The sequence below is a fragment of the Dreissena polymorpha genome, chromosome 4 (genome assembly GCF_020536995.1).
Source record: "Dreissena polymorpha isolate Duluth1 chromosome 4, UMN_Dpol_1.0, whole genome shotgun sequence".
NCBI lineage: Eukaryota > Metazoa > Mollusca > Bivalvia > Myida > Dreissenidae > Dreissena > Dreissena polymorpha.
The window spans coordinates 68,584,098-68,606,459 of NC_068358.1; the positions used below are offsets into that span (position 1 = coordinate 68,584,098).

Below are 22,362 nucleotides of genomic sequence, written 5' to 3' on the forward strand. Positions count from 1 at the left end.
CACACAATTAAGGGCTAAGGATAAACTTTTCTAAAGGAACTTTTTTTTGTAAACAGACCTGTTGGTCCTATAAATACAGCTTACTTGGGTTTATGACAATGGTCGGACCATTTTGGTTGAGGACCAATAGCTTAAGATGACCAATAAACGCAGAACCAGTGTAAAAAATACAGCTTAATAACAACTTTTCAATATTGGCTAATTAAATTTCAATATTTCAAAAACATATTCTGTGAGTTATGTACCAGAATTTTTTAAACTTATTTTTTTTTTTATTAATGCAATTATTTTCTACATACATTCGAGTGTAATTTATTTTAAGATCATTGTGAATGATATATAATTAAAATTTGTTAATTTCTTGTTACATTTTTTTTAAATTTATTACTTATTGTACATGTGATGTATCAAGCCAATCGGTCAATTCGTTTACAAGTTATTAATTGGAAAGGATTTTCACACTAATTGTGACAGTGACCTTCACCTTTGACCAAGTGACCCCGATTTTGATATTGGTCATCTACTGTCCAAGGCCAATGCACATGGGAAGTATCAAGCCAATGGGTCGATTGGTTGACGAGTTATTGACCGGAAACGATTTACGCACTTATTGTGACAGTGACTTTGACCTTTCACCTAGTGACCCCAATTTCAATACATGTCATCTACTGTCCAAGGACAATGCACATGTGAAGTATCAAGCCAATTGGGCAATTTGTTGACCAGTCATTGATCGAAAACAATGTTCCCACTTATTGTGACAGTGACCTTTGAGTAATTGTCCCCAATTTCAATAGGGTTCATCTACTGTCCAAGGCCAATGTGCATGTGAACTATCAAGCCAATCAGTCAATTCATTCACCAGTTATGGATCGGAAACGGTTTTAATACTCTTTTTTTTTGGTGACAGTGACCTTGACCTTTTACCTAGTGACCCCAATTTCAATAGTGGTAATCTACTATTTAACACTTTGGGAAATTTGTCGTCTGCTAAAATGTTGCCTGCAAAATTTCGAAAATTAGCATTTTCTTCGATTTTCCAAAGAATACTATCAGAATAGCAAACACTTTGGATCCTGATGAGACACCACGTTCTGTGGCGTCTCATGACATCTGGATCCAAGCTGTTTGTAAAGGCCTTCAAAATTCGGTTCATGCACTGAAAGAGTTAAGGCAAATGCACATGTGAAGTATAAAGCCATATCAAATCATTGACGAGTTATTGATCGGAAACGAACTAGTATACCGACAGACCGACCAACATCAAGCAAAACAATACACCCCTCTTCTTCGAAGGTCGGGGCATAATAAAGGAAACAATGCTTTATTACAAATATTATTTTATAAAATGCAACAGGAAACATCCAGGCCCATACAGCTGTATGCTCAAAAGTGCCCTTTTTACACCCCCCACCCTGCCCTTTTCAATACCAAGTACAGTCAATCTTGTGGATGCGACCACTTGTATTAAGCGACCTTTGTCTTATGCGACCATTTTGAAATCCCACAGAGCTTTTTCGCTATATAATGATATTGTATTCAGCGACTTTTGTCTTACGCGACCAGCGACCGCTGATTTCTATGTATTTTGATGTCCAAATCTTGAATTAAGCGACCACTAGGAGGTAAAAGTGGTAAAATGTATTGATCTTTCAGGGACAAATCCGTGTTAATTGTTTATCTAAGCCGATAAGATGTACTGTTACACCGCTGCTTTGTTTTCACACCAACCATTATGATTATGCTTTGTCTCGTTGACCGGTTCTGACCAGTATTGTTGTAGACTGCATATCAATTTATTGAGTTCAATAATAGAGGAACGTTTTACAAACAGTCTTCAGCTTAAAAAGTTTACTATGTGGAACGTTAATAGACAACGCCGATTTTTCTCGAGTATAGATAACAGGTGCAGAAACAATGCACTGTACGCGACAAACATTTCCTGATAAGTGAAGAAAATAAACTATTAATCGGCAACATCTGTCGAAATCCGTACATTACCAATTTGTAATTATGCTAATTAGTAGATATTTGTTAGCCAATCACATTGTTATTTACTTAATAAATTTTCCAATCAGGTCTGTTTGTTTGTTTTCAATTGATGTGTTTTAATTTTTTCAGCTCATTATGCATCATAATCGAGTCAGATTTCCTTAAGTGTACATGCAGAAATTAAAATGTCAAAACGAAAAATGTTAACGTTGAACGAGAAAATTCGGGTTTTGGAATTGTCAAAGAGTAAAAGTGCACGTTAAAATGCAGATGAGTTTGGAGTCGGTAAAACTCAAATTCAGAACATTCTTAAGCGTAAAGCCAAGGTGCTTGAAGATGTGGAAAATTATGTGTCAGGTGAAAAAAAACGCGAAAAATATTTCCTTGTCTATGTTGTTTTTGCAAATAAATATGTACACACAATTCATTTATAATATATGATAATTTATAATAAGTGAAAAAATATAACACATTATAAGTAAAATATTGTTTATGTATTGTGTTTATATTCATTTTATTATGAAAGTTAAAATCATTGTTGACAAAAGAGATTATCCTTCCAGGGATTTCAATAGACGCAGAATCCTGCGTTTTGACGCAAGCAAATTAAAAATGACTCGTTTTTGACTCAACCCTCTTTTCTGCCGTGCGTCATTTTGACGCATTGAAAATTTGACCTGTGCGTCAGTCAGTTAACATCTCGAGTTCCATGGTAATAAATCCCGCTGTGCTCCTAATTGAAATTAATGTTTCAGTATTTGAAACTCGGTCTTTTATCAAGGGAATACCACGGGAGTTGTTTTACTTATCTGATCTCTTCCAATACACGTCACCGTCTAAATAGTGCATGCGCACTAACTGGGTAATTAGCAGCAGCGATTACGTGATAGCTGATTGACCATCCGATAATTGCAGGGTCTTTTGCAGACTTTGCAGACGGCACAATTAAAGAAAGTCGGCAAAAGTAATCAAAGAAAAAAAAAATTGATCAAAGGTCTATTAATTACGTAGATAAACTAGTATGATAAATCCAGCGAGTTTTGTCAGTTTGTTAATCCACCGATAATTACGAGTAACACCCATCTTCTATAAACTTGAATCACAGTTAATTTTTTATACTAAAAAGTCATAATACTACACATAAACATTGAGAAAACACATTTCCTCGATAATATATAAATTATCCGAGTAGAATTTAATTGCTACGTCGACCTTCGACACTGTAAATGGCCGACGTAACATTCAACCCGCGTTCAATTCAAAGCTGGCGATTCAAATTGCAAGTAATGGTGGTTCAATAATGGAGAAAGCATTAACTGGATTTAAAAACATTTGATAAGGTTTGTTAAACCAGATAACAAAAAGAAAAATTAGGATTATTAAAGTAAAACTACTACAGGTAAGGCATTCTTAAGTGTCCATATTTCGGACATGCATAGTATTCGGATAAACAGTAATAGGTATACTAGATGTTCCATGCATTTAGATTGTGTTTTGTTAGAAAAGCTATCATAAAAATGATGATAATATAATGACGATAAATATGTGATGAAAAGGTGCTACCGGCATAGATCTTAAATGTGTTAAAAGACTTAAAAGTGTTATAAGGAAGTAGATTTTAATGTACCAATTCATTAAAATATGTTGTGCTATGTATCATGGTATTGTTATTTAATAAAGCAGTATAACTTTTTAAGATATTGTGTTACTCTTAGAGCATATTTTTATCTAAAAAATTGAATAATACAGACAAAAACACAATTAACGCGCTTCAAAATTGACCCCAGCATTTTTCACTTTGACTCCTCAAAATTTCAGTCCAGGGGTCATTGACTCCTGGTTTTTAAAATCTATTGAAATCCCTGTCCTTCAAATAGATTAAAATTGAGGGTAAGCATTCTTCCAGAATGGCCTTTTTTATTTAAAGACCATTTTATACAGGGACCACTTTTGATTACTCCCTTGAGTGGTCTCTTAATACAAGATTGACTGTACTAGCTGGAGCACTGCATGGCAATATATTTATAAAACATTTGTGATGTAACATCTTTATGAAAATAACAAAAGACTTGAGAGGACCATAATAAACGTAGTTACTCATAAAGCTCAAAACATTCAAGAACTATACATTTGACCTCAGTTATAATTCATAAATGACATTCTGAGACAACAACAAGAGCTGTCAGAGGACAGCGCGCTCGACTATTCGAGTGCTTGAAAGTATAACGTAAGCCATCATGGAGAGGGGGGGGGGGGAGGGGTATCATGTGGGTGTGTGGTCATTTTTTTTTTTTTTTTATTTTCGGGGGGGGGGGGGGAATTCTGGGGGGATGGTTTGGGTGGAGTGCATTGTGGTATGTCAGGTAAGTGTTGTTTTGTCAAAGTATCAATCAAATGTGATCATAAATAAAGAAGTTATGGCAATTTAAGCAAAATGTTCATTACATGTATCTAAGTATAAAAGGGGCCATAATTCTGTCAAAATGCTTGATACAGTTGTCTGCTCTTGTTTATAGATTGGGATCATGTTGGTAAAGAAGTATGCAAAATATGAAAGCAATATGTCAAAGGACATAGAAAATATTTGAGGTGGTACGCAAACTTTAACATAGATTTATCAACAATATATATATTCTAAGTATAAAAGGGGCCATAATTCTGTAAAAATGCTTGATACAGTTGTTTGCTTTTGTTTATAGATTGGGATCATGTTGGTAAAGAAGTATGCAAAATATGAAAGCAACATGTCAAAGGACATAGAAAATATTTGAGGTGGTACGCAAACTTTAACATAGATTTATCAATAATATGCATACTCTAAGTATAAAAGGGGCCATAATTCTGTCAAAATGCTTGATACAGTTGTCTGCTCTTGTTTATAGATTGGGGTCATCTTGGTTAAGAAGTATGCAAAAATAAAAGCAATATGTCAAAGGACATAGGAAATATTTGGGGTAGTATGCAAACTTCAACATTTGCAAGCTTACGCTTACGGGAACCCTGGGGTGAGTAGGATAGCTCCACTATATATATTTCATACATAATAGTAATTAATAGTCGAGCTAAAAAGTGTGTGTTTTTTAGTTGAAATTCAGGGCTGCAGGTCTTTTCCAAGCCATTTTGTGAAGAAATCAAATTTCAGAATTGGGAATTTTTTAGCCAGAAAATTCAATTGATTTGGGAAAAAATAATGTTGTATTTTTTTCATATTGGAAAGGCCTGGGCCGGTATACAGTATATTCCCAATCAGTGCTTTCCACAGGATTTTTATTAGACACCCTGGGGTCGTTGGTGGGGGGAAAGTAGCCCCCTCTGTACGTTATTTTGCTATTTTTTTTACTTTTGTTTATTGCCTTATTTGGTGCGTTATGACACTTCAAGAAAAAATCTTCAGTTATGGATATAGACATTTGTTTGATTGTTTTCAACCATTTCAATCATGCATAGATGCTCACAATCCCGACTTGATGACGATCGATTCCACAATGCATTTGATCAACCAGACTCTATCAATTACAGCGTACTTACGCTCCATTGGTCATTGTCGGCTCGGGTACTACTTAAAAGTACCCCGGGGACTCTGAAGTATACTCGAATGTACCCCGGGTACGGTAATTATACAAAAACGTACCAGGGAATTCTTACGCTAAATTGGTCGTTGTCGGCTTTTTCCTTGAATAATTATGGTCATATTTATGTCAAAATTGTGTACAATCAACTCTTTATTATCAAAACTCATACTACAAAAAGGATGTTAAGACAGGGTTTTTTTTCGAAGTGAATTCTGTTTTGTATTTTGTAGTGCGTTTCACAAAATTTGGATTTTGGGCGGGAATACAACTCGGGCACAGTCTAAATTGGCTGGGTGCGTGTTGGTATATTTTCCTTACCCTGGATACATTTAAGTATACTTAAGAGCACCTAGGCTACATTTCAGTAGTACTCGAGTTCTGCCTTTAGGGGGGCTTTATGCCTTAAGTTGAGTAAAGAGATAATGTAATTGACAGAGGATTGTAAATAAGTCTCAAAATATTCCGCGATGTCAATATCGCTTTGATCATAAGAATGACTAGTTGCAGATCCTGAAACAAGAGCACCGCATAGCAGGTGCCAATGCTCAGCTGCTGGTGCAGTTTTAAATAAATGAAAGCTTGTCAGAAGATTTTTTTTTATATTACAGGTCAGTGACCTTGACCTTTGACCTAGTGACCCAAAAATGGGTGTGGCGTGTAGAACTCATCAAGGTGCTGCTACATATGAAGTTTCAAAGTTGTTGGTGGAAGAACTTTGATTTTTTATTTAGAGCCAATGTTAAAGTTTAAGCACGACGTGGACGAGCTGGCTATGACAATACCTTGGGTTTTCTCAGAAAACAGCCCAGCTAAAAATACACCTTATCAGTAAATTTCAAAAGCCCCGCGGACTCTGATTTGGAAATTCAAGCGCCCTGGCGAGGGACTGTTAAATAGCCTGTGGAAAGCACACTTCCCAATGAAACAAAGTATTTTTCCCAAATGGGACCAAAACAATAACACAAAAATATCCCAATTTTAGTCAAAAAGCTGTGATTTTTCCCAAGCAAAAAGGGACCCAGCCTCATTCCCATAATGGTAAAATAAAAACCTAAGTCTGTGAACTCCTTATTACAGTATCAAAATAACAGTGCGCTTTACACTAACAGACTAGAGAAGAGAACAGCTGACACTCAAGAAACTAAAGTAAAAAGCCATCCCATAATGAGGAATTAATTGCAATTATTAAACTCTCAGCTTTATAACCCAAAGGGTTGCTGAGAGTTGCAATGCGCCGTCTATTGTCCAAAGGTGCAAAATTGTATCACAGCTGCAAAAGCTATGGAACACTGAAACTGCAAAAACTTATCAACATTTACCTGTCTTAAGCACAAACTCATGCAAATTTTACCATTAAAGCAAGAAAAAATTGCTTATTATTTACTTTGTTATTGTTTTGTAGGCTCTATCCTCCACATTGGAAACTGTTGAAATGTCGACAAAAAGTGTAGCTTTCAGTTAGGTCACAGTACACCAATCTTTTGCACATCGTGATATTTTATTTTTAGCATTAAGTTGATAACCAGGAATGGAAACAAACTTTTTACTATTGGTTGCCCACACAGGCAACCATCTTTAGTATTTTGGTTGCCCAGCTAAAGAGTTACAAGCCCAGAAATGTGTACATGTCGTGCCATGTGTATCTAATATTATTCTTTATATACAATAATAGATACTTAAATAACATTGCTGACATGACACACTTTCAATGCATTATGTATTATTATGAGCTTGACTTGAATCATTTCCAACGCCTTCATATTGAATATTTTTAAACTCATTATTGATCCACAGTCACCAATTTTTATTGCACTGAATTGTTTCAAGCTCAAAAAAAGTAGGTTGCCCGGCTGGACTACCAACTTTTGAAATTTAGTTGCCCAGGAAAAAATCTATTTGCCCCGGCCTCATGGGCAACCACTAATTTCCATCCCTGATAACGATGCCAAACAGTCGTCAAATATTTACACAGTACACAGCGTTATAGATAATTTTTGACCCATGGGAGTAAATACCCCCACTTTTCAAAGCATGGGGGTAAATCAGGGCTTAACACTAAGGCACGTCCGAACGACAACCACTGCCTGTACCTAGGTCCAGGCTAGCCAATGTCCCAGGAACATGCCTGACCGGTCGTGTGTATTTTGGGCAGGATTATGTGTTCTATATCAATAAACTGCGTTTTAAATAAGCTTTTCAAAGATGCAAAAATCTTAATACACTATAATCAGATGACAATTAAATCCCAGAGTGAAGTCGGATACAACAAACGGATCGTAACTCAAAATAGATTTGGAACCCCCTAATTGCAATCATAAAGAGGCTGACAATTCAGAAAATCCCTGGCGGTTTTTCTGGTAAAACACGTCAGTACCTATTTTTAAACGGAATTCCGCTAGATACGTTTTTTGATTGGTTTCCTCGAAGTGACATGTTTTCTCGATAAAAATATGTTTTAAACTAAAAGCAGGGATCGCCCAGGATCGTCCAGGATCGATGAAGGTATAAAACTCGACATTAACACAAAGTTACTATAAAATTATTAGTTTTAATTTGTTTGATTGATTAGAAGTGTTTTGACAATCTTTGTTAGGCAATTCAATTAGCAAAACTAATATTAATGGTCGATCTTGGCTTATAGTAGAGAAGTAACGACTACCGTCACACGTTATTTTGCGACACCTAAGATTCACTTACCATTTGTTGTCAGACGGCAACCGCGGCAATCTATGTAAAAAAATGTTTTAACGTTTCATGTCGTTGTTTAAGTTTGACTTTACGGGTATGGGGGTTCCTCGGATAAGAAAAGAAAAGGAAAGGAGGAAAGTAAGAGAAAGTATGAGGAAAAAAACAACAAGGACATTTCTCCCGAAACGGCGTGAAGATTACAAATAGATGTCTTAAGTAGATGAATATTGAATTCATTAGCATTAGTAAGGCAAGCTAATAAGAATGATTGAATTATAATTGCGCATCTCCATGCACAAGAAAATACAAGTTTAATGATAATATAAAGGTTTTGATAATACTTGGGTCAGGGCACATGACAGATTGGTCAGGGCTAGTAGGTTCTGCATTTACTAGCCCGAATGGGCTAGTTGAAAAAACAGTTAGTGTTAAGCCCTGTTAATGGTCAAATTTTGCTTTGCTTGAAGGGTAATTTGCTCAAAGTAAAACAAGAATATAGCCGTGGTACAGACACACTACTTTAATCACCTTAAACACAATAAACCATTAACTACCGGGTATGTGTATTCCTTCAAAGTAGTAGGTTTCTTAAAGTTTATAGGCTACCACCACTGTGAGCCACGGAAAACTTTTTTGCCAACTTTCAATAGTGGTTTTATTAGCGTTAAAGTGTGTCCTTTTTGATTTGAAAACAGAGGAAATTAAATCATTCAGTATTGGCAGTACAATGTTTTTACTAGATACAACTTTTGCCGTATAAAAAGAATAAATTTTACTTTGGGAAGTAATTTGTTTTGACTTTGAAGAAGCCATGCTGACCTCTTCATATAATTTAATGAACTCATAAGCGCTTGACTGTCTGTTAAAAAAATCAATACTAAATTTACCATGCGTCTAGATGAAACAGAGTATACATACGGATTGGCTAACTATTTCTTCAATCCAGCGCACAAATTAGCTCTAATTATTACGATAACCAGTCTCATATTTGGGCGAAAGACAATCAGCTGTTTATATTTTTTGTTTACGCTATACGCAGAGAATTTACATCATTTGTGTAAGTCCAGATTGGCTTGCTTAAAGGGATCTTTTCACGCTTTGGTAAATTGACAAAATTGAAAACAGTTGTTTCAGATTCGTAAGTTTTCGTTTTAGTTATGATATTTGTGAGGAAACAGTAATACTGAACATTAACCATGCTCTAATATAGCCATTATATGCATCTTTTGACGATTTTAAAACCTAAAAATTATAAAGCGTTGCAACGCAAAACGATTGAATAATTTGGAGAGTTCTGTTTTTGTCGTTAAATTTTGTGAAACTACGAAGATTGCTTATATAAGGTATAAAATACGTCAAGAATGTGTACACGGCGGAATAGCTCAGTAGGCTAATGCGTTTTTACTTCAGGACTCTGGCAGGACTCCAGGGGTCACTGGTTTGAAACCTGCTCCGGGCAATGTTCTTTTTCTTTTTTTAATTTTTTTCTTGATTTTTTACTGGAGCTTTTACGATCCAATATTTACATTAATCAATATAAAGCATTTAATGAATAAGTTAAAAAAATGCCAAAATCTGTGAAAAGGCCCCTTTAAATGTACGCATGGAAATGATAAATTGAGCGTATATTGATATTTCTAATGCGTATATTACGCTGATACGCAGCTTATCTAGAACACCGAGTACAATGTTCGAAATTCAATGTCAGCAAGAATAGTGTGTTGAAATATCGTCGTGATTTTTAGGTTGCATGCAAAGGATAACATCCGTAGGCTGCCAGTCGCAGAGCTCCAGATAAGGTTTTGTGAAATTCTTAACGTTACTACCAGATTTTCAAAAAGAAATCTTAACTCTGAAATTTTATTCTTAACGCAGCGATTTTCCTTGTCCATTTGGGAAAAGTACCCGTACCGGTCCAATTGGGAAAAATTGAGTCGTGAACACCTCAAAATTGGGAAAAATCGAGTCGTGAAATCCTTAAATTGGGAAAATCGCGTCGTGAAGTTTGGGTCTTATTGAATACATCATACAGTTCAAACTTAATTGAACATACCCATTAAAATAATCATTTGCAGGCATGCCTTAATGACCATTACTTAAAGTAATCAAGTTGATATAAATAACAAAATATTATATAGAAGACATAAAAATCAATTACTAGTTGTTTTAATCTCTTATAAAGCAATGTCTCTCTCTTTGTCGTTTGATCATCACTCAGTTGCTGGCATCCCTCTCTGCACAGCATCATTAGAGCTGTCAATGTGTCCTGTGATAGACGGTTCCGATTGGTCGTGCAAAGATTGTTCATTAGACTGAACAACCTTTCCACAGAGGCAGTGCTGGAGGGCATTTCAAACTACGATAAGGTTTCAAACCGACGTCAAACAGTACGCTGGCTGCCTGACAAAAGAACCGCAAACAGTAACGACTCTATTGATTGAACGCGCTGAATAATAAACCCGATATTAATCGAGCGCGTGGTTACACACAACTATACGATTTTCTAAGTTCGCTTGCCGAAAGTTGGGTTTTGTTACGAAACTTTCTTTTTGAGAAAAAATTCGGACGCCGATTGGAATTTTTTCAGATGCCGATTGGGAATTTGGGAATTTTCGATCGATTGGGAAAGTACCGTTTACCGGTACTTTATAAAGAAGGAGGAAAATCGCTGTAACGTTACTACTAAGTTTTGGAAAATAATTCTTAACTTTTCTTAATGACCTAAAAATAAATAATAATGGTTATTTTAATGCAAAAAATCTAAATAAACATACTAGCAACTTTATTTATACGTGTTCAGCAGTGTCTATTCAGTATTACAGTCCAACCCCTCTTAAGCAGCCAGTCAAGGGAAACAGCCAAATTGGCTGCTTAAGCGGGGTGGCCTCTTAAGAAGGGGGTTGGGTCATATGGAGTCTGGAGTTGATGAGTGCATGGCCAACTGTTCAATTTTTGTATAAACAAAATGGTAAATATGTGTACATGTACTAAACAATGTATAGACTTAAAATAATTTTATTTCTTCCTTTCTAAAATCAGCTACAAGACAGCATTTTCATTCAAAAAAATAATCTATTCATCTTTCTAATCATCATCAATATCATCATCATCAGAATCAAGTCAATGAAAAAGAATCATTCTCATGATTCATTGTTTACACAATGCGCGTTGTATGGCCCCAATGCACTTAATATGGGAACAGTTGTGAATCAGTTATGCGTGAATAACTCCCGTGTCACTATAAATCGAAAATTTAATCGGTTTATTGCAGTTTTATGTCTTTGAATACCTACCGCACGAATTGGTCCCGACAGTGATCTCCTTCACGATAAAATCGTGGCCAGTTACATTACAGCTAAAGCGGAACAAACGTATTTCGCTTTCCGCGGCGGCAAGGCGAAACGAGTCGATGCCGCGTCAGTCGTTGAAGCCGCGTCAGTATGCGGCGGCAAGTCGCATTTCGCCGCGAAACTTCGCATCTGTCCGCCGAGGCATGCCGCGGTCCGCGACATGATGCCGAGTCGATGCGATCATGAAATATTATTTTTTTTAAATTATTAGTTACATGTAGTTAATAAATTTTGAAAGAACGATTATAATAATAATTAAAATCATAATAAATTTATTGTGCGCGGATTGTATTAGCATATACATGTAAGCATGGTTAATGTGTCTGGCCAATTATTAAGTTTGTTTCTCGCCCGTAGCGTATGTATTTCACACATAAACAAGGTCACGTAATTATGTTTTCGCACATACAAGTGGTCAAGGCTCCAGCATATGGTGGATTTATAAATTAATTGCATGTTGATTCCGCTATTATATTTAAGCTGAGAAAATTAGCAGTTTGAAGCCACATCAATAATCAAGACAGTGACGACGTATTTGTAGTTTTGTTAATTATCAGCTTATTATAACTATTGTTTGAATATGCATATATAAACACGTTTTATTTTGTTCATATTATACAGTTAATATCGCTTCTAATTACCCGATAATCCCGTATATTCCAGTTTTAAAGCAAATGCTGGTTAATATTTTACGATACACAAACATTCTCGATATTTCCTTAAGTATCAAATACATTTTGGCATTTGTTACTATTTATAGAGATGATGAAATTACGTCTAATCGGGGCGTTTTTTTTCTCCACTGAACACGCGATTTACGCCTGACGTGATGTTCATGTATTTATACAACACAAAATACACCCAAACTTTCCAAACGACGTTCTACATGTCTGCATAATTTTCGCGCGCTTTTTATGAAACAAAGGATATTTTAGCACTGTTTATTTGACGCTAGAATTTGCCAAAGGACGCGTTAGCATTAAAATTCGGAAGTGTGTTTCGGATTACAAATTTAATAATGATAATTGAACGAAACATAAACAGTTGCGCGTAATTAATTCTACGCTACACATACATGTATGTACATGTAGGTGGATATCTTTTCACTCGATCCGCCGCGTACGTATGCGGCGGATTTACTCGCGAAAGTACGCGTGGTTAATACAGACTCGGCGTCGTTGCGCGGATCGATGCCGAGCGCCACGGCGATACGTCGCGTGAACACACGATTCGGCCGCCGCGGACTAATAATCTGGCCGTGGCGTAGCCGCGGATTATGTTTGTGCCGCTTTGGCTGTACTGTACTTAAGAGACTGATAATAGCAACCGGGTGTAATCCTCCTGGTAATTGTGCTTTTCATGCATATTATTATAAAAACATTTTTTTCGCCGCGTTAAGGGTGTTATCAAAATTAATATTGAAATCATTGTAAATATAAAACAAATATAAATGTTTTGTTTTATTCCCAAATGAGAATAATAATGTGTAATCCGAAACACACTCCCGATTGTTTAATGTTAACGAGACGTTTACAAATTCTAGCATCGTGTATTTCCTTTGTCCCGACAAAAGCGCGCGAAAATTATGCACCAATGTACAATGTCACGCCATACCCATGGTTCGAAAGCATGCGTGTATTGATTTTTGGATAAAAACTTTGTAGCACAGAGAACATGTAGATCAGTTGATTTCGGTTAAACGTTTTGTTGTTCTTTTTAACCTTTAATTAGCCGATAATTGTCATAAATGTGTGCTTGAAATAGCATGAGCTACAAATAATACATTTTAAATTAAGAATCTCCTTTCCAGTAATAATAGGTGATATTCGCACGTGCGGAAACAAAAAGATCAAACGGTCGCATTTTGCTTTTAATCCGATAACCAGATAATCCGCCGCTAATTAATTGCAATTTGCAAATGGCTGTCAAAATGTTTATCACACATCACGCTTCAGTACTACAGAGCCTAAACCGCAGACTGGAAGTACGTATCGATTTTTTCGCCATTGCGTCTGTGTAATTTTGCCAATGTACATGACTGACTTACTTGCGCGTGACCACTCATATGGGGGGAATTTAACATTTAGGATGCAAAATTGCTGGCCGCTGGCCGGAGAAACGGGGTTACCGCTTAAGAGGGGTGCATTATATAGTGTTTATCGACTGTTGCGGCACCACCCGGCCGCCTACAAGGGGTGACCGGCGATGAGGGGTGACCGGAAGTAGGGGTTGGACTGTATACAATTTGATTTTTCAAATACCTTCATATGCCCAAACTGTGCTCACATCGCATACCTTCGATGAATTTTTACATATTTCACAATTAAAACGGGTCTCCCCTTCACTCTTTTCAACGATTAGCAACGGGAATTGTCCCTTCCACTCGTTCAATGTTTTTTTTGTTTAAGTTTGGACCCGTCGTGTCGCGATTTTTTAGCTTTTCCGACTGTGTCGGCAACTGAACATACAACATTTGATAAAATCTGTTCTATAATGTCTATCTTAACATTCAACTTTGGCTCACTTTGCGTACAATATGTTAAAAGCGTGTTTTAGCACGCTTTGCATTTTTTAAGACGCTCTCTGGACGCCGCCATTGTTTTTTGACAGATAGACTGTACACGCGGTTTTTATTGGAAAAAAAAGCGCTTTGTTAAACATACCCGATAACCATTCTATATAAGCACAGAAAAGATCTTTAATACGCGAAAACAACTCAATAAAAATCGATACGAACCGATGTAAAAATAATATTCGTAACTTGATTTTGTAATTCGTAATGGTACGACAAGATTTCAAAATAAATACGTAACGGACTTGAAAATAATTCGTAATTACAAAAATAAGACCCTTATCTGGAGCTCTGCAATCGTGTATTTTTGAAGTTTATTCATTGCTTTCCTTCATAGGTAACAAACGACATCTGTTTAGTGATGCAAAACTGTGCGCAAAACTGCGATTGTGTTTATGAAGGGGCGCATATGGACTCCCAGACCTGCCATTGCAAAAATTATCAAGGGCTCTAGGAGTACGTTTATATGCCAATATGGACTAATTAGGAATAAATTTTCAACCAAAGTTCTTCATTTACTTACTGTCACTGAAGCTCTAGTTAAACTAACTGCTCCTCTACACCCAAATGAAGTGTCATTCTCTGACTTATAATAACTGAGAGTCCCATCCTTGAGAACTATGTATCTGCTTTGCCACCCATGAAGATAGTTGGTCCATTTACTTAAAACACCCTTCTTTTCGAACGGACGAACATTATCGTCTTCCGATTCTTCCTCATCGTCAGTTATACTAAGGGCATCTATTTTATCCTCCATCAAAAATTCGAAACGTAAATATAAAACAAGAGCACCGCCTTGCGGGTGCAGACCGCTCATCTATTTTCTTTTTAAAGGTGAAGGGACTCTCATTTTCAATCACAAAGGAGGGAGGAGTGGAGTGAAGAGGGGTGTATAGTGTGGGGTTGTGGACATTTATTACATTATCTTCCAAAAAAGCGAAAAAAAAAAAAAAAAAAAAAAAAAATCGGGGGGGGGGGGGTATAGTGTGAGGGTGTGGTGATAATTTGTGAGATGATCTTAAAAAAAAAAAAAAAAAAAAAAAAAAAAAAAATCAAAAAAAAAATTTGGGGGGGGGGGTGGGGGGGTGGGGTGGGGGTATAGTGTGAGGGTGTGGTGGTCATTTGTGAGATGATCTTATAAAAAAAAAAAAAAAAAAAAAAATTAGGGGGGGGGGGGGGGAGGGGGGGAGGGGGGGGGAGGGCACGGGGGATGGTTTGGGTGAAGTCTATTGTGGTATGTCAGGTAAGAGTAGTTTCATCAAAGTATCAATCAAATCTAATCATAAATAAAGAAGTTATGGCAATTTTAGCAAAATTTAATAATTTGACCTTGAGAGTCAAGGTCATTCAAAGGTCAAAGTAAAATTCAAGTTGCCAGGTACAGTAACCTCATGATAGCATGTAAGTATTTGAAGTTTGAAAGCAATAGCCTTGATACTTCGAGTGGATCGAAACACAAAATTTAACCATATATTAAAAGTTACTAAGTCAAAAAAGGGCCATAATTCCGTAACAATGACAACCAGAGTTATGCAACTTGTCCTTTTACTGTACCCTTATGATAGTTTGTGAGTGTTCCAAGTATGAAAGCAATATCTATGATACTTTAGGGGTAAAGTGACCAAAACATAAATCTTAACCAAATTTTCAATTTTCTAAGTATAAAGGGCCCATAATTCCGTCCAAATGCCAGTCAGAGTTACATAACTTTGCCTGCACCGTCCCCTTATGATAGTTCATAAATCTTGCAAGTATGAAAGCAATAGCTTTGATACTGTAGGAATAAAGTGGACCTAAACACAAAACTTAATCAAATTTTCAATTTTCTAAGTATAAAAAGGGCACATAATTCTGTCAAAATGCCAGTCAGAGTTACATTACTTTGCCTGCACAGTCCCCTTATGATAGTTAGTAAGTGTTGCAAGTATGAAAGCAATAGCTTTGATGCTTAAGGAATAAAATGGACCTAAACACAAAACTTAACCAAAATTGTCAATTTTCTAAGTATAAAAAGGGCACATAATTCTGTCAAAATGCATGCCAGAGTTATCTAACTTTGCCTGCCCAGTCCCCTCATGATAGTAAGTAAGTGTACCAAGTTTGAATGCAATAGCATTGATACTTACTGAGAAAAGTGGAACTAAACGCAAAACTTAACCAAAATTTGCAATTTTTTAAGTACAAAAAGGGCACATAATTCTGTCAAAATGCACGCCAGAGTTATCTAACTTTGCCTGCCTAGTCCCCTCATGATAGTAAGTAAGTGTACCAAGTTTGAATGCAATAGCATTGATACTTTCTGAGAAAAGTGGACCTAAACGCAAAACTTAACCGGACGCCGACGCCAACGCCAACGCCAACGCCAACGCCAACGCCAACGCCGACGCCAAGGTGATGACAATAGCTCATAATTTTTTTTCAAAAAATAGATGAGCTAATAATTTCATAAATTATGTTTGATCGGGGTCAATTACAAATTATTTGATATGAGACCGCTGTCAAAAACTCGTGAAAAATCAAACGGACGCGACTCTTTTCCATGGACGAGATATTGACCGTTTCCAAAGCCGTACCATAAATATGTCTATGGATTGTTTAAAAGGTTACAATATACTAAATACTTTTGGTGTTCAATGCTATACCCTCTAAAAACAAAATCTTCATTTATTTGAAGACACAATTCTCTGTACGAGCACTTGCCATGACTTTATTTTTGAATATTTCTGTGTTCATGTGGTAGGAAAAACATTGTTGTATACTACAAATTCACTGTTTTGCTTTAAGGTTGGAGACTACATGAGACTTTGACAGTAGGCGGGAAACCATCATCAACTGGAGTGATGCCGGTAAAAAGATGGCCATAAAACAGTGACTGCTGATTCGCAATGAGTTCTTTCTTAAATACTGGATGACCTTTCTTTTTTATTGTTTAAATCATTGCGGCTTGGAATGCTCTTTAAGAAAAGGTATGGTTATGGGGGTGTCTACGCGCAAAAGTTTGACTTTATTTTTGTTAAAGTTATTGCTTTTACATTGAATTTGTGGAGGAAATCTTTTTGGTATATTGTGACCTAAAACGAACGTAGGACATAAGTCATTAAATTTTATATTATGGAGAAACGTAAATAATGATAATAATAATAATAATTATTATTATTATTATAATAAAATAATAATAATAATAATAATAATAATAATTATTATAACAACAATAATAATAATAATAATAATAATAATAATAATAATAATAATAATAATGATAATAATAATAATAATAATAATAATAATAATATGCTTTAACGTTTTTTTTTCCAATATACACACAGCGCGTCAATGAACAAATTGTATTGTTCTAATACTGGAAACTTCATTTTTTAAAACTTTAAATCTTAATTGATGATGGCCGCAAGTGCGAGGTGTGTTATACGTTGTATAGACACGTTGACTAGTGACTGCCACTCTTACTGGCAAAGTTTTTAGACTTTGCCGACTTGTTGGCAAACGATAATAGTATCATACAAGAGCGTTAAGAAAGTATTTACAAAATGTGAGTTTGATTGGTGGCCATCATACAGGACTGATGAGGTTTCCTACGGGTACCCCGGCTTCCCCATGAACAATACAAGACCTAAACGATATTGAAAATCATTCAGTAACAACTTAATGCCTGGAAATCAGATATCATTCAGAACTCGTCCAAACTTTCGAAAGCCTAGTAATTTTATTAGGTAAGAATGCTGCGACTCTTTCGTAATCTCCGAAATACTCACATACACACATTGGCAAGATCATAGTGTAAGTCATATTAATTAAATATAATATAGTACAAATTTAGCTCTAATTGATTTCTGAATATGATATTTATATGAAATGAAATGCAATTGAAACGTTTTGCGTTGTTTTTGCGTTTATAAATGACAATTACTAAGTATTGAACCCAATGTGCTCGGTATTTATAAATTTACAAATAAAATCTCTCCGGTTAACATATTTGCTCGATCGTTTTTTCAAGAAAATTTTTATTAAATATTTATGAATTTATATAAAATGTTTAAAAAAATTAATTATTATAAATATAGTTCAATATAAATAAAACTAAAAATTTAGAAGAACATGTGTCGAAAATGCGAAATAATCCAGATATTTAATTCTGAAATCGAAAATGCCTGTACTGTCAAATTCGTCAACATGTATATCATGCATGTACGATGTGAATCTAAATTTAGTTTTACGGATCATTTTAAGTTGTTCGTGTAGCGAACAGCTAATGTTGTTGCTGAAAATTTCAAGTCAGTTCGGCTTATCTACGGAGAGCCTACCACCCGCCACACCTGCCGCATCCGCGCGAGAAAGAGTTGTATAATTTATGCAAGAGGTTTGAGTTCTCCAACTATATTCATTCACAAATGGAAACATTATGTGAATATCGTGTTAAATGGAATATTTTTAAACGGGGCTTATATTGACAAAAATCAATCAACAATGTTTGTATTATACGTGTCGCGAAAAAAATTATTTATGAATAATTAAAATAGTCCACTATCTGCTGCGTCTTAATGACGTAGTACAGGTCATTCATTATCCAAGGCTATTAATAGATTCTGGAAAACAACACAATAGTATAAGGTTACGCTTGTTTATATTCTCAAATTATAAAACGTTGAACAAGAGTTCAACAATAACTTCTGGGATACGATAGACAGCAACAAAAATGCTTCATAATCGCTTAAACCGAATATAAAAAACAATTAAATATAACAATATAAAGAAGTGAAACTCCAGCTGCTGGAGCAGTATTGAATTCTTATTATAAACAATTAGTTGCTCTTTATTTAAGGCAAGTGACCGATTGCCCAAACAGTACAAAACAGCACAATACAAAACAACATAAACACATATAAGAAGAATTATCTGTTTAGTAATCTCGTTCATGCTTGTACAGCGGGGTTAAATTTGATATTTCTGGGAAACGTTCTTTTGTTCTCAACAGATAGCGGCGATCTTTTGTATTTACGGGTGCTAACAACTCAATAGTAGAAGGTTAAGCTTGTTTATATTCACAGTTCTCAATTTATAAAATGTTGAACATGAGTTCACCAATTGCTACAGGTATACTATAGACAACCTCAAAAATGCTTTATAATCGCTAAACCGAATATTACAAAAATAACTAAATATAACAAGAAATATCTTTTAAAAAGGTAGTCGGCGTAAATGCTAACTTTGAAATAAAGTTAGCAATTTACGTTTCTAAATAAACAAGAAATCGTCGGAGACGGGTGATGCTCCCATAAGTTGTTTTTTTTGTCACAATATTGCACTATATATTCAGATAAAAGGAAACGTCTTGAGGGGCATAACTTTGGACAAAATGATACAATGGATGGTTTAGCAACTTAAAAATTTCAAAGGGCCATAACTCATCTAACAAGAACCCACTAATAACATGCGCATCTCCTCAAGGTAGTTAAGCTTCCCATAAAGCTTCATTGAAGTCCAGTCAGTAGTTGGGGAGAAATAGCCCGGACAAGAATTGCACTATATGTACAGTATATAGAAAATTTCAAAGGGCCATAACTCTGTGAAAAATCACCCGACCATAACCGGCTGATAATATGCACATCTCCTGTTGGTAGTGAAGCTTCCCATAAAATTCATTGAATTCCCGTGATAAATTGCTGAGAAATAGCTCGGACAAGAATTGTACTATATGTACAATGGAAAATTTCAAGGGGCCATAACTCTGTGAAAAATCATCCGACCATAACCGGCTGATAATATGCACATCTCCTGTTGGTAGTGAAGCTTCCCATAAAGTTTCATTGAATTGCCGTAATAAGTTGCTGAGAAATAGCCCGGACAAGAATTGCACTATGTGTACAATAGAAAATTTCAAAGGGCCATAACTCTGGGAAAAATCATCCGACCAGAACCGGCTGATAATATGCACATCTTCCTTGGTAGTGAAGCTTCCCATAAAGTTTCATTGAATTCCGGTCATTAGTTGCTGAGAAATAGCCCGGACAAGAATTGCACTATATGTACAGTTAATGGAAAATTTCAAAGACCATAACTCTGTGAAAAATCATCCGACCAGAACCCCCTGATAATGCACATCTCCTCTTGGTAGTGAAGCTTCCCATAAAGTTTAATTGAATTCCGGTCATTAGTTGCTGAGAAATAGCCCGGACAAGAATTGCACTATATGCACAGTTAATGGAAATTTCAAAGGGCCATAACTCTGTGAAAAATCATCCGACCAGAACCGGCTGATAATATGCACATCTCCTCTTGGTAGTGAAGCTTCCCATAAAGTTTGATTGAATTCCGGTCATTAGTTGCTGAGAAATAGCCCGGACAAAAATTGTGCACGGACGGACGGATGGACACACGGACAGACGAAGCGGCGACTATATGCTCGCCCCAAACATTTTTTTGGGGGAGCATAATAAAATGAAAACAAAAGTTTAACTTTTGTGGGTTTTTTTCACTTGTAAGTCGCATATTCACCGCATGAAATATGTGTTATCATTGTCAAACCATTGATTTGTGTAATTAGATAAAAATTATACTACGGGAGTGCACATCATATGTGTCCTCACATGCCCTCTTATGAGTATATTTCTTCACTATCAAATCATATCGCATTTTAATATTGATTTAAACGCATTCTTTTTTCGACACATTTAAATCACACTTTCATCGCCGCGTCATGCGTAAATGGGTATTATACGTTTCGACCAGCGTATCTTAAACCCAACATGTGCATTTGCGCAGTCTGGTCAGAGGCGATGCTGTTCGCTATAAAATCACTCAATGTGTTATGGTCTCATTATGTATCTTCTGACCAGACTGAGAGATGCGCACGCTGAATGGGCTATATATATGATTGGCGCATATGGAATAAGACCCGTTTTCGCATGACGAGGGTGATTAAAAATCTCATTGCGAATTGTAAATGACACATTTTAGAACAATGTTTTTCGATACAAAATTGAATTCAAATTGCAAACTTGTAAATAAGGGCAGCCTATCAAGGCGTTCAGAAACGATTTTCAGACGTGCTGACCGAGTACGACAAACATTGTGGTTGGATAATAAAACGATTTTCCTCTTATCGTGACACTATACTATTACGGTAATGTTTGTTTTCTCATCTTGGAAGCAAAACTGTGTTGATCGATAGTCAATTATATATTCCCCGGACGATTAAGTGAGATGGGTTTTAACGCGTAATTATAACTGGGCCACAATTTGTGTCGTTTGAACATAAAGAGAGTAGTCCGGAATTCCTTACACTAAACGGTGCTACATCCTTTGCGCTGAGCACAGACACAGTGATGTAGCCAAAGTTCAGAGGTTTATTCTCGAATAAGCTTATGAAATATTCGAAAATATTCACGCGGGTCTGCTGGCGTTATGTAAAAGTCATTTAAGGTGAAAAGCTGGGTAAAACAGCTATGCCGAAAAAGTGCATTAGTACCTATGTTTAGGTCAGAGTTGTTGACACCGTTTGAACTGCTAGGGTAACAAGTAATGCATAAACAACAAAGTACGGGTCAACAGGGCTGTTTTTATGACTACCTAATTCGTGAGTAAAAAGTATTGCTCGCATAATTATTATTTATCAACTATCTTATTGCAGTGCTCCAGCTAGCAATAAATAGAGGGGCGCTGCGCCCCTCTAAAATTTGCCCTCTTAAAAAGCGCCCCTCTATTTTTCTGTCAAATGCCCTTTTAATCTCTAAATTCCTGCTTTCAGGCCGTATAAATCGCCAGAAACATTGACATTAATACACAGATAACACCCTTACAATGACTGCCTGGGGTGTATTACAATAACTGTATATTTTGAATTTGTATATGGTGTCAAAAATCAAAAGTTTTGTACAGGGAATATTCATCATGAAATTATATTCTTAGTAAATTAGGTATTCGATATTCCAACAATATTCATCTTATATGATAGTGATTGCAAATTGTCTTTATATTCAGTTTTCATTACCATTTTCATCATGCTTTCTATGCTTTCAGAACATCCAAAAAGGGTCATGTTGTTGTTATGTTGTCTAAGTTATCTCTATAAAATAAACAGTATGATAAAAAGTGCACACAAATCTCGACCCGTGCGTTATGACACACTCTAAATAAATTTGAATGGCGTCTGTTCATTTCAAACTTGCGATTA

At 35.9% G+C, this 22,362-nt stretch overlaps 1 protein-coding gene across 2 annotated transcripts in view; it reads right to left on the reverse strand.

Moving 5' to 3' along the window:
• LOC127878176 (ceramide transfer protein-like) overlaps positions 1 to 14,954 on the reverse strand; it is a 61,069-nt gene extending 46,115 nt beyond the window's left edge. For both annotated transcript variants that reach the window (XM_052424649.1, XM_052424648.1), the window contains exon 1: positions 14,698 to 14,954. In XM_052424649.1, the coding sequence (XP_052280609.1) occupies positions 14,698 to 14,931 (234 nt within the window). In that variant the 5' untranslated portion in view covers positions 14,932 to 14,954. The remainder of the gene's footprint in view (positions 1 to 14,697) is intronic.
• Positions 14,955 to 22,362: the final 7,408 nt, after the last annotated feature.